The sequence below is a fragment of the Micropterus dolomieu genome, linkage group LG09 (genome assembly GCF_021292245.1).
Source record: "Micropterus dolomieu isolate WLL.071019.BEF.003 ecotype Adirondacks linkage group LG09, ASM2129224v1, whole genome shotgun sequence".
Taxonomy (NCBI): domain Eukaryota; kingdom Metazoa; phylum Chordata; class Actinopteri; order Centrarchiformes; family Centrarchidae; genus Micropterus; species Micropterus dolomieu.
In genome coordinates, this window is record NC_060158.1 from 29,099,342 (window position 1) to 29,112,385 (window position 13,044).

The 13,044-nt window shown below is 41.3% G+C and overlaps 1 protein-coding gene across 1 annotated transcript in view; it reads right to left on the reverse strand.

Annotated features, from left to right (window-relative positions):
• Positions 1-2,654: 2,654 nt before the first annotated feature.
• The window catches only part of LOC123976309 (ankyrin repeat and MYND domain-containing protein 2-like), an 817,726-nt gene continuing 807,336 nt past the window's right edge, over positions 2,655-13,044 (reverse strand). The window contains exons 7-10 of the mRNA XM_046058365.1: positions 6,845-6,980; positions 6,047-6,175; positions 5,813-5,936; positions 2,655-4,314 (exon numbers count right to left, since the gene is read on the reverse strand). Of these exons, the coding sequence (XP_045914321.1) occupies positions 4,160-4,314; positions 5,813-5,936; positions 6,047-6,175; positions 6,845-6,980 (544 nt within the window). The 3' untranslated portion in view covers positions 2,655-4,159. The remainder of the gene's footprint in view (positions 4,315-5,812; positions 5,937-6,046; positions 6,176-6,844; positions 6,981-13,044) is intronic.

Below are 13,044 nucleotides of genomic sequence, written 5' to 3' on the forward strand. Positions count from 1 at the left end.
AAGTTCTTCTCTGAGCCCCATCAAGCTCTGTGGATGAGCTCACCATCATGATGTATGTGTATGTCCATTATCCAAATCATACAGTAGCCAGACAAAGCCACCTCTCCACCTTCATCCTGCCGAAACATTGCAGCTGAGACCCAAGGTGTCTTCTTACAAGCCTTTCCCAGGGCTGTCTGACAATGACTTTACTCCAACTCTCCTCGTGTCCCCTTTGAGAACACTGAAAATAAATCCACTCCAAAACTGTCCAGCTCATGTCATTATTGTTACATAGAGGTGGGCAGTGTTTTTTTTTCTCTTTTGCTCTCAAAATGTTCTCCAATTACCCCAAAAAGCTGTCTGTCACATCACATCATCGAGGTGGAGGTATGCATCAGGAGAAGCTAAGAAAAAAAGAACCTAGGGGGACTGAAAGTAGTTATATGATCCGACAGAGTATTTGCTAATTTTTACATCTCAGAGACCGGAAATTTGAGATCAAGCTTTTATGCTTTGCGCATAAAAGTCAAGAGTGAGTGTGACATGTAGAAGAGGAGAGAGGTGAATATAGGGTGGAAACAGTAGGACGGGGCTTGGGTTGTCATGCGGGTGATAATCAGCACGACAGTAGGCATGCTCGCTGCTTGTGCCTATGAACATAATCATAGGGGTCAGTGTACTCCCATGGGAGCAGAGCTGTCGAAAATGGAGAACAATTCAGTGAGGAAGACAGAGTTCTTTAGAAATCTAATGCATCGCCGAAGGATGTTCATCATGTGTGAGAAAGTGAGGCTCAGGAGAACCTTTTTTTTTTTATCCTGGTAACCCTTTTGTCAACACTTTGAAGATCTGTCTTCAAACCATACAGTTAATATCTAGGTTGTTAGTTAAGTCTAGATGATGCAGCATAGTTTAATGCATGTTTAAAACACATCTCTAATCAGGGGCCCAACCTTGTCCAAATTCCAGTATGTGAAATAGATAAATAAATAAACAAGAATTGAACATAATACAACATAAATCCTCCATTTTTATTCATCCTATGAAAGGGGTTTTGGTAGGCAAACCTTTGTCAACCAGTAAGCAGAAGTCTTGATGCTATTAACAAAGTACAGTAAACCTTAAACTGAGATTCAGTCTAAACATAAGAGAAGACAAAGGCTGCCATCTAGTGTTCTAACTGGAGTAATATTATGGAACTCTTTAAATATGTTATTCTACATTCTTTCTTCAATTTGACACTTGAACTTCAAAAGTCTAAAAAACATAAAAGCCAACCCCTCAAGAGTCATTGGAGAATTTTAGCAAGTAAAGCATATTTGAATCTTTTGGAATATTGGTAATATTAGACAAACAGCCACTTCATTCCAGATTATAAAGCTGCATTCAATGTGGAGTGACTGATTCTGGAGAAATCCAACACCATGACAAATACCATGATATAGAGCGAACAACACAGCAACTTTAGCTAAGTTGTGGATTTGCAAACTGTTGCCAAAGTTTCTGATGTGAAGCTAACATGAAGCTAACACGCAGAGAAGACGACATGGTTCCAAGATCAGCACAGCAGCTCCAGACAGTGATACTCACAACTGCTTCTATAGCTAACATCACGACCAGAACATGTCATAGAAAATAAGCTGAATGTCAGTGGGCAAACCATTTAATGTTACTGACACACACATCATAGTGTTGTGTGGCCAGGTGTGGGCAAACTTTGTTTGTTTCCCATTTACAGAGCCAGGGCTGAGAACAAGCACTGGATTGTTTTCAGCACACACAGAACGGACAGCTAGCAGACTGTGAGAAGACATGTGCTGAAGTTGACAAAAAGGCGTGTAATGGATCAGAATCTCCCACCCATCTTTTTTGGCAGACCCGTAGCCCTGATATAGTTTTACAATATATTGTAATTGCAAACAGGTAGCAGACTGTTGCCTTTTTACACAGCCCGCAGTGACGTTAGCAAGTCATGTTTGTGTCCACCTGATGAAAGTAAGTCCAATATTAACTCTTCTTTTAGCTCTGTTTCGGTCAGAACCAACTGCTGTCAAGAATATGTCCTTTAGCTTGCTCACTGTCATTGTCATTGTTTTTTGAAGGAGTTTGTTTAATGATTATATAGTGAGTTATTATTATGTTCATAAAGTGAACAACAAAGACTTTATTTAACTACATATGAAATAAAGTATCATTAAAGGATCACATTCACAGGTTCTGTCCTACATCGTCATATAGGGGGAAGGGTGTAAAGAACATTGTAGCTCAAAGGGCCACTAGCAGGGCTTAAGACTACTAATTAATATAATTAAGACTGCTCTTTTATTTTTGTTATTTTTTATTGATACAAATCACCAACTGCAGTCTTAAACTTGGTGTCTGTATTTTGGATGTCTACGTGTATGCATGTCAACATAGCTGTAAAATAACTTCACCCAGCCCATCTGATGAAGGCAAACTTTATTAATTTTAAAAGATAAGGCAAATGATGGGCCCAGTGAGCAGTCACCACAACAGGAGTAATGTCACATTCTTTAAATCCATAATTTTGTGAGAGTGATAGACGTAGATAGTTTCACAATAAAACAAAAGACATAGATTTGAAAAAATCAAATGTGCTTCACTTCATAGAACACAGGTTTCCAGGACCACACAAGAACACAGTTAAGTTCACATTATGAAATACTGCATCTATGACAAACTGTTTTTTTTTTTTTACAGTTTAGTTCAGGAAACCTCAGGAAACTGTCCTAATCACTCTCGGTTTGTAGTTCATAACTGCATTTGCCCTAAGCTGTCTGATCCTACATACAGAACTGACATGTCTTTTCTTTGATGTGGCTGGCTAAACCAGCATCTAAACAATACACATCTTGGTGTTCCAACTACTCTACAGAAAGGTCTCTTCCTTCTTCATGATATATGCAGGGATATAGTGTCTAGCGATGTAGTGTACGCTGCAGTTCACAATCCAATATGCACACAATTTTGTGCATATTGGATGTTTCTGCAGAAAACACAATGTCCAGTGCCAACGTTCATCACTAATCCAGGTACTGTGCCCTTTCTTTAGTGAGGCACAAACGGAATGGTGGATTGGCATGCAGCACTATTGATTTTTATGTAAAAGACTGGAGTTTGAGTCCCATCAGAATTACAATTAACCTTTTCCTTTTTATTCCTGTAACAGTAACTGCAGTCCTTCTGAAACCTTAATCAAATGTTTTTGTTGCTTAACCTTAACCACACTCTAACTATATGTGACGGAAACCAGCGAGGCTGAGCAGGAGACCCTCTGGTGACCACCGTGCAGTACGTTCTCTGGAGTTACATATAGTAACATGTGCCACAATCACAATCATTCCCTAACCTTAACCATACCTTAGTTGACTTGCAGATATCATTGAAAATTTTGGACATTAAAAATATTGTAGTTGAACATAATCTGGTGTTTTCTAGAATCATCCAATATCAATATTCTTCTGTGGCAATAGGACAGTATATATGAACAACATTCTTGCTGCTTTTTTGCATGATTTATTGGCCTTTCACACCTTTATTAGGTAACAGTGACAGTGAAGAAAATTAGGGGAGAGAGAGAAGGAATGACATGCAACAGTTCATGGTTGGCTAGAAATGAAGCGCCAGTTCAGACAACTTCCCTATGTCATAGTACCACACAGCCAACTCTCCAGCACCCTAGCTGTGCCAAATATGGAGTCTTTTTCTCCTGTATATATGCACAAAAACTTGAGTCATATTAACCACTTGTCTCAATCTATGACCAAATAGGTCTACATGCAAATTCATACATAATGTTTTGAGAAACATTTGAGATCCCATACCATAAATGTTTTGGATTTTTGTGGAGTCCCGTTTAGACAGTCTCCTTAACAGTAGTGAGAGATTGTTCCGTCTAGAAAAAGCTGCAATTATCACCATTAGACTTCACTTTATGCCTCTCTAATTCCCTTATCAGATTAACCAGGCTGTTTGCTAGCACCAACTTTAATTTGGAAAGTCTTAATACCTACTTGATTATCTAAAACTTGGCTTGGCGTCAAATATACAGGATGTACCCTGATGACATGAATTTTGTTCAGCCATGCCTGTTATATGCAACTTTTGTGAAAATTCACAACAAGAGATGACTCTGCGTTGTTCAGGATGCCCTGTCTCAGTCTTGGGAGCAGGACGGTGCTTCAGCAGAGGTAGAAGGACAGGCAAGCAGTTCTGCAGGGCAGCTTCCTGCAGCAGCCACCTTCTCCTCTGCCCGCAGACACAGCTCCTGTAGGAAGTTGGCCGTCTCCATCACCAGGTCGCTTTCATCACCTAACAGAGGCAGAGGCACACACACTAATGGGGTCTATCTCTATTGCGTTCACGTTTCCTTCACTTGGGTCTTTTCTTAGACCCCCCCACCTGTGATGCATGGAGAGATGCTAGGAAACCATGCGAGGAGAGAAGGAACGAGGAAATATGTTTTAAAATAAAATGAGATGCCCTTTCCTCCAAAGTGTCACGTTAAGCGACGTCTCACAGTTATCACTGCAGAGCAGCATGATTTCTGTCTGTAGCTGTTACCTGTTTAACAAACACCTGAACACAAAGAACAACCTGCATTCTGTGATTATAGCCCGTTCTCATCAAAGGGCATCAAATAGGCTACCAACCCTTTGTCAGGCTTTCTCAAAGTGTAGTCGGCCTATTTGATGCCCTGAGATCAGAACATGTTGTTATACTTTAAACTGTGTCCTGCTCAGAGGAACAGGATCATTTCTACTGGCAGAATGCATTTATATTATTTTTTCATTATCTGCATCTGTTTATTATGATTGTGTATTAATTAGGCCTATTGAATAACCCAGAATATGAAATGTGCAAGGGGAAACGATGTGAAATGATGTAACTCATTCAAAGCCGACTGCAGCTCAGTTTTAGGTTTTCACTCTCTCTGACTTTGATTGTCTACATAATAAAGTTAATGGGAGAAGTAACAGATCAGGCAAATCTGTTACCTACAATGAACACAGATTTTAACTAGACGGTGAATCATAAAACAAATCACATATAAAACTTGGAGGTGATACACTTTTAATCTGTTATCTGTCTTAACTCAGATATCATACTGCAGTGTCGTGATGTATCAGATCAGATGCAGCGTCCAATCAATAACAGTCATCCAATAAGGGGGCGTGTCGGTCAGTAAAAGACTTCTGTGAAGGATGTACTCGTGCATCCTCACTCATAGCTCCTCAGAGAACGCTCGTTGACCCTCGCTCCTCAGAGCACAAATAAGAGCTTTGTGACGGTCTGCAAGATGGCGGAGCGGAACAACTTCCGGTTCAAGCGAGGAGTGAAAAATTAGTGAGAAACGACAAATAAAGGAATTAAGAAGCACCCATTGTGTCTGTTTAACACCTGAGAGCACACTACACAGTAGCCTGACACAGAGGGCTGGCTTAAGACTCCACTGTCGTGCTGCCGAACTGCACTTCACTTTGAAAAAGTAATTAAAAGAGTTACACCACTATTACATTTTAAATGGGATAACTTGTAATTGGTAACTTATTACATTTCCAAAGTAACCTTCCCTACACTGTCTATAAATAAAGCTGAATGTTCATTTGTCTGTCAGCCCTGACCAATCATCGCTGAACATGGCTCTGCATGCCAGTCGCCGGCCTCATGTCATGCAGGCAATAGACAATCATACGCGTGGAAGGAAGGGGGTAACCCACAGGCAGCCATGAACAATATGTCTCCAGAACAAACTATGTGAATCATGGGTGTATGGTACATAACTGTAGAACAGGTAAAAGGTGAGCACCTTTCAGTTCTTTCAACCTTGGAGTGTCTTTCTCCAGGTCGGCATCCTGCTCCTGCAGAGACCTGCACATCTTTTTATGGGTGAACCAGTGGAGCTTTTGGCACGTCAAGCTGCAGTAAGTCAACTTAGAGACAAATAAAAGAGAACATGACCTGGAGGTAGTTTAACATGGAGATTTTGATGACATGATTGAACTGCATTATAGATGTTGGCTGTTAACAGACTTTGGCTTACTGCTTTGCAAAGGGAGCACCTCTTGTCTGCTCCCTTCTCCCCACATGTTGTACAGTAGTCAGCATCTACAAAAGCCATCTGACCTGTCAGGGCCTGGGTCAACACTGAGAATGCCGTTGGGCTGTTGCCCTGAAAACAAGATGCAATGATGTATTAGGTTATCAACAACAATGATTAAAAATCAATGATTACTTAATTACTTAGTAACCCTCTATCATCAGCTACTACTGACGACCATCACTTTTCCTCCTCATTGTTACTTTAAAAAACAAAGGGCTTAAAGGTTCAGTGTGTAGGTTTAAGTGGCATCTGGTGGTGAGGGTGTTCGAATTGCAACCATCTCACTCACCGCTCACCCTTCCCTTTCAAAGCACGTGGGAGAAGTGTCGGCCATTGTGCTAAAAAATACGTGTGATCCTCCATTTGTCCAAATTTCACCTCTCTTCTTACATCTAATAAACTAGACGACTATTACTACTTCTTCGTGCGTATTCAACATAGTGATGAAATGTGCTCTGTAGAGCAGTTTGTCCTTTAGGGCTATTGTAGAAACATGGTAGCAAACCATCCATGGAAGAGGAGTGTGTATGTAGATAGAAATGGCTCATTCTAAGATAATAAAAACATATCATTATGTAAGGTCTTTATACACCACTGAAAACATAGTTATGTATATATATGCTTTTCTGTCAATAGATCCTCCTAAATATTACACACTGGACTTTTTAATGCTAAAAAATATATTTTATGTATATATTACACTTTCTCTGTCGATTCTCTGATATCCTCTTCACTTACAATCTCTACCGGTGCAATGCTCCTCACCAGCTGCTGAAGGAGTGTGGCCTCACAGTATGGAAACTTCCTGATGCATTCCCGAATGAACTTCTCCTGGTACTGTGGGAAGCCATCACTGTCTCTCCCCCTCAAAAGGCTGGGACCCAGCAGCATTAAAACAGGTCAAAGAAACAGAAAAAAAGGTGACTATGATTCCAATATATTTCCTGTAGCATGACTAGGCTGGATTTAAATTATTTTTGTTGTAGATATTTTGGGTCCCAAAAGAGGAACATGACTGATCGTGGTGGCTCTGCTTTATTAAGCTTCCATTCACATGCCAAAATGTCATGTCTCACAATCTTATGAGCAGATTACCATCAAATTACAAAGCAGATTCATGCTGCACAGTGGATCCCTGTCCATTTTCCTGCTTTTTCCCCATTACTCTGGATCAGAGTTTTGTTGTTTTTTTTTTATCTGTGACGTGCCTCCCCCTGAGGAAACAGGAGAGTTGAAGGGGGGGATGGAAAGAGAGACATGAGGCAAAAATATGGGGCCTGAAGTGAAAGTGATATTGCATTAAGTGAAAGTGCCATGTGCATGCAGGTGTTCTAAAGACAACGGGAAGTTAGTTATTATACTTTAGCAAGTGGATTTGGCCTGCTTACATTACAGTCAGCAGTGGCTGCAGCCGTGTGATGCAGCGATGACATACTGCTCGAGTATCCTTCAGTGTGAACAGTCTGCTGGTTATGGCAGTGGCAAGTCCTGATTCCATTCACTCCAATGGGAGAGTCAGTATGAACACAGATTATTCCCTGTAGTCACCAAAGTAAATATTGGACGCATTTTTCACAAGCCACATATCTTTTGAACATTCTGACACTCAAGTGGCATTTATCAGACAGACAAATCAGAAGAAGATTAACTTTATTCAAGACCTGTCTCTGTCTCAGCAATATATTTTCACAAGATCTGGCAACACATATCTCTCTGCTGGACAGAAAAGACTTTTACATTAAACCATTAATTAAAAGTTTGTTTATTTCCTTAAAGGGGTCTGTGAAGGTTCTCAGTCATCGAGGTCATAATTATCCAACGAAGGTTGAGGTCAAGGGCAACTGGACTTGGTTGTAGATACTAGAAGACGTTTTGTCCCTCATCCAAGAGACTTCTTCAGTTCTGACTGACTGGTAGGGAAACTCAGCTATTTATCTCTGTGGGATCGTTAGCTAGGATTGTTAATACCGCTGGTTCGTTAGTGCTCTTGGCTGTGGTAACAACAGTTGTCATGGTCGTTAGAGCCACCCGTGGCCAAGTCTGAACGACCCTCGTTGGCATCCTCACCTGAGGCCAAGAGGAAATGCTTGTTTAGTTTCCTGGGAAGTGATGAAAGGACAGCATTGTAAGTGGGGGATAAGTGGTGGCGTAAACCCCCTCCCCTGTTCAATGACGGCTTCTCGACCCGGGTGTAGATGGCTTCCTTGAGACCTCAAGGGTGTACCAGCATCTGTCTTAGTGTGTTCTTGGGTTTAAAAAACACAGGGCTGTTATGTTTGTTGAAAATCCTCCTGAGTTTCTCTGATACTCCAGACACGTATGGAATCACAATGTTGTTGCGTTTGACCTTCTTCTCCTCCTCCCCTGTAGTGTTGGTCTTCTTCCTGGATTTGTGGCTGTTTTCACAAAGGTCCATTTACAGTATCCACAGGTTGTAAGTGCCCCCTTCAGGTGGTTCTGTTCCTTCTCTCTGGCTTCTGCACTTGTTGGTATGTGGTCTGCTCTGTGGTGCAGGGTTCTGATGACTCCTAGCTTTTGTTCCAGGCCTGGGTGGGGCTCCTTCTTTGTGTATTTTGGGTAGTCCACATATGCAAGAAAAGGCTTCTCCAGGATACAAACTGTAATACTGTTCCCCATATCTACCATCTAAACCAACCAAAAGGTTCCTTCAGCCCATTGTTGTGTGCATTTGCACTGCAGTCTAAAGACCTGCGAAGATTAGGAAAATTAACCGGCTGACGTATACTACGCACAAAACGATGGACAGGCATCATTATTTAGTAACCATGATCCATGAGCAAAATATATAAATGAACATCAGATTTTAATGGAATATAATGAAAAACTATAGGCTATGCTTGACTATTAAAAACAGCTTTTTTTGTGCGGGAGTATAATGAAGAGACACACAATAAAGTTCGTTCGTAAACTGGATAAAGCCATCAAGTTCTTAAATTAACAAAAATAAAATTGCGATAGTTTGGAAGGTTATTAAAACATTTCCAGCCGACAACAGCTGCAGATCAGCTGCAGCATCACGTCTGTGTCTGCCTGAGCGTCGGAGGAATGGGATTTTTAACAAGCTTTATTAACTGCTGTAATCAGCTGTTCCATTTGTTTTGGAGAGGAGGAGACCAACTTCGACTCCTTGTAGAAACCTCCTGACTGATGAAAACTTAAAACAACAACTTTGGACCCAGTATTTAGCGTAACTCCATGAGCTGTTAGCTGTAAACACACTGCTGCACGATGGCTGCTGTTTCTGAGCTATAAATATAATACAGACGTGCGATCTCAGGCGGACATCAGGGAGACTTGAGTGGCTCTTTGACTGTTGATTGTAATTTATTGGTTTGCAAACAACGGTGGAAAAGAGAGGAGCAGTCATAGAAAAACAACCTACATACTCGATTTAAAGCCAGGAGCCTCTACTCGCCCATTCTGAAATTCACTGCAAAGTAAGCCCCATCCCCCCAAAGTACCGGTACTTTCGGAAAGTACTACCCCTCGAGCAGGGACTTTTTGTGAGGTAAAATAAAGACACTAGAACTAAATTTAGTCCGTGGTTCCCGCGGTGGAAATGCAGTGCGTTCCTCCAAAGGTTCCTAGTTCTGGGGTATAGTTCCTTTGGTGGAAATGCGGCTATTGACTGCATTTAGCCGACATGATATGTCATTAGCTCGTCTGCCAGCTTTTTAATAACTATATGTATCTTTCATCAGAGGATCAGCAATGTCAGCACAGCTAAATTTATTGGATAATAACGAAAACGGTTAGGGAGCTAGACTGAATATTGATATTGATGAGTAATGGTAATGTAGTGTATTGGTCTTCCACTGCGTCATTGTCCTGCACCGTGCATTATTGTATGTGATGCGGGTCACTTAAGTTACGGCGACTGAGAAGGTGAAGAAGCTGGGTATCGGTAAAATGACAATAAATCTAAACTGAATGTTAGAAAGCAAACAATGACAGATCCATGCTAATGTAGCTGGATGCCCCTGCCTGCATCACTATTGGCTTTAGAAACAAATCGTTCCACATTTACTTTGTAAACACTTTGACATAATACTGGTGGTACACAGGATAGTAATGTGAATTGCGTTATGTAAAGTTATCTAACTTGAGCCAGCTAAAGCACAAAATCACAATATATTTCACATGCTTTGCAGTAATTTGCCAGTTTTTATATCCACATCAAATCGGAGGTCTCTTCATGAGTCAAATGCCTTTCTGATTCTTGTTTGGCCTGACGGGCTTCAACCTATACATTTTTTTTTTAGTTAGTGTTGTGCTGGGAACCAGATGTTTTTGATGTTAGCGGACTCCATTTCATTTACTGCGGTGTTGTCGCTGTGTGTACAGTTCAGGATCAGTAGGCTAGAGGCTTGGGAGCACACATGAACATCACAGTCTACATAAACCAATGGATTTTGCAGAAAATCAGCCCCTATTTCTTCACATAAGACGCAGCATAGTGGCTGTTTTCCGCAACCGCAACCACAAAAGCAGACAAATGGTTAATTTTTCTGTGAGGTTACAACAACTTCACAAATAGGCAATATAAAAGTGATAAATTTCATTAAAAAACTACAAATAGCCCCTTTAAGAAAACTATTATTGCTATTTAAAGGTTCAGTGTGTAGTATTTAGGAGGATCTTATGATAGAAATGCAATATAATATAAATAACTATGTTTTAAATGGTGTATAAAGACCTTACATAATGAACTTATATGATTTTATTACCTCAGAATGTGCCATTTCTATCTACATACACCGCTGGTCCATTTCCATGGATGTCGCCATGTTGCTCTGCCATATTTCTACAGTAGCCCAAACGGACAAACTGCTCTTCAGTCACTACGTTGAATACGTACAAATAAGAAGACGAAGACGAACAACAACAAGTAATGTTAGTAGTAGTAGTCGTTTGGTTTATTAGAAGCAAGAAAATCATAATTTGGAGAACCAAATTGGGTATCAATCAGACTTGTGGTTATGGAGATATAAAATGCATGTAAGCAATGGGATTTTTTCTGACAACTTTAATCTGCAATAACAGCGCCACCTATGGGCACATTAGGGACAACTTTGGTCCTTGGAGTTAAGGGACAATGCTGAACAATTCGGCTCAACTTTCATGTCAATAGTTACAGAGGAACTAATTTTTCGGTTTAAACAGTGCCACCTAGGGGGAAGTTGAACCAAATTTTGCACAGGCCCTCAGGGGGGTTTCCCACATAAGTGCTCCAAGTTTGGTGTTGATCGGCCATTCCAAACCGAAGATATGACATCATGTCCTGTTACTAGCGTTTTGTGTAAACAATGGTTGCCTTATAATTGGAACAGTTTTTCGGGTATCGATCTGGGGAGCATAAGCCTGTATCAACTTTGTCCAGAGATGGTCTGTGCCAAGTTTGATGCCAATCGACTCCAGACTTGTGGCTTTGGAGGACTTAGGTTTCTTCGTAGGCGGGAGTTCCAATCCCAAACGCGTTGACCTTGCTTATAGCGCCCCCTAGATGTAGAAGTGTGAGAATTTTTGCGCCTGCGGTTGCTGCCGTGACCTGGACCTACCCCATGAGTTTCGCCTCTGTAGCACTTACCATCTAGGCCGCAGTATCGGTTTTACTTCACGGAAGAAGAATAATAAAAACGAGAATGATTACAATAGGGTTCCCAGCCGCTTCGCTTATACTGGGAACAGCGACGCCTTGCATCCGTGGGTTCCCAGCTCACTCCGGGCTTGGACCCCTAATTAAAAATCACAATCAGCGCTTAGCGCTGCTGTTAATCATTACATCCTGTGTCCTCTTTGTGGTGCTACATAGCACTTGGTGCTATGAGTATAACTGAATATTAGCATGTAGATGTGTTCGGGGTGTGACTGTTATCAAGCACGTAAAGTTTGGTGCAGATGTGAGCATGTAGACTGAAATTACAACAACTTCCTCTTTCATGGCGAATCATAGATTTTGGATGCCACGCCACAGGCACGCTGTTCCACAAAAACTCACCGTTTGCACAACTTTTAATTGTCAATGGGTTTAGGCTGCACAACACAAGGAGGAGTTCGTTAAAGTACAGAGTGTGTAAATCATCCGAAAATTACCATATAATTCTAAATGACCGACTTCCTGTTGGGTTTAGAACATCGCTCCAAGAGTCTTTTTGGTACGTCTGGACATGGTACTGTGCCACAGAAATTTCATACATGTACAGTGAGGAAAATAAGTATTTGAACACCCTGCTATTTTGCAAGTTCTCCCACTTAGAAATCATGGAGGGGTCTGAAATTGTCATCGTAGGTGCATGTTCACTGTGAGAGACATAATCTAAAAAAAAAAAATCCAGAAATCACAATGTATGATTTTTTAACTATTTATTTGTATGATACAGCTGCAAATAAGTATTTGAACACCTGAGAAAATCAATGTTAATATTTGGTACAGTAGCCTTTGTTTGCAATTACAGAGGTTTTCCTGTAGTTTTTCACCAGGTTTGCACTGCAGGAGGGATTTTGGCCCACTCCTCCACACAGATCTTCTCTAGATCAGTCAGGTTTCTGGGCTGGCGCTGAGAAACACGGAGTTTGAGCTCCCTCCAAAGATTCTCTATTGGGTTTAGGTCTGGAGACTGGCTAGGCCACGCCAGAACCTTGATATGCTTCTTACAGAGCCACTCCTTGGTTATCCTGGCTGTGTGCTTCGGGTCATTGTCATGTTGGAAGACCCGGCCTCGACCCATCTTCAATGCTCTAACTGAGGGAAGGAAGTTGTTCCCCAAAATCTCACAATACATGGCCCCGGTCATCCTCTCCTTAATACAGTGCAGTCGCCCTGTCCCATGTGCAGAAAAACACCCCCAAAGCATGATGCTACCACCCCCATGCTTCACAGTAGGGATGGTGTTCTTGGGATGGTACTCATCATTCTT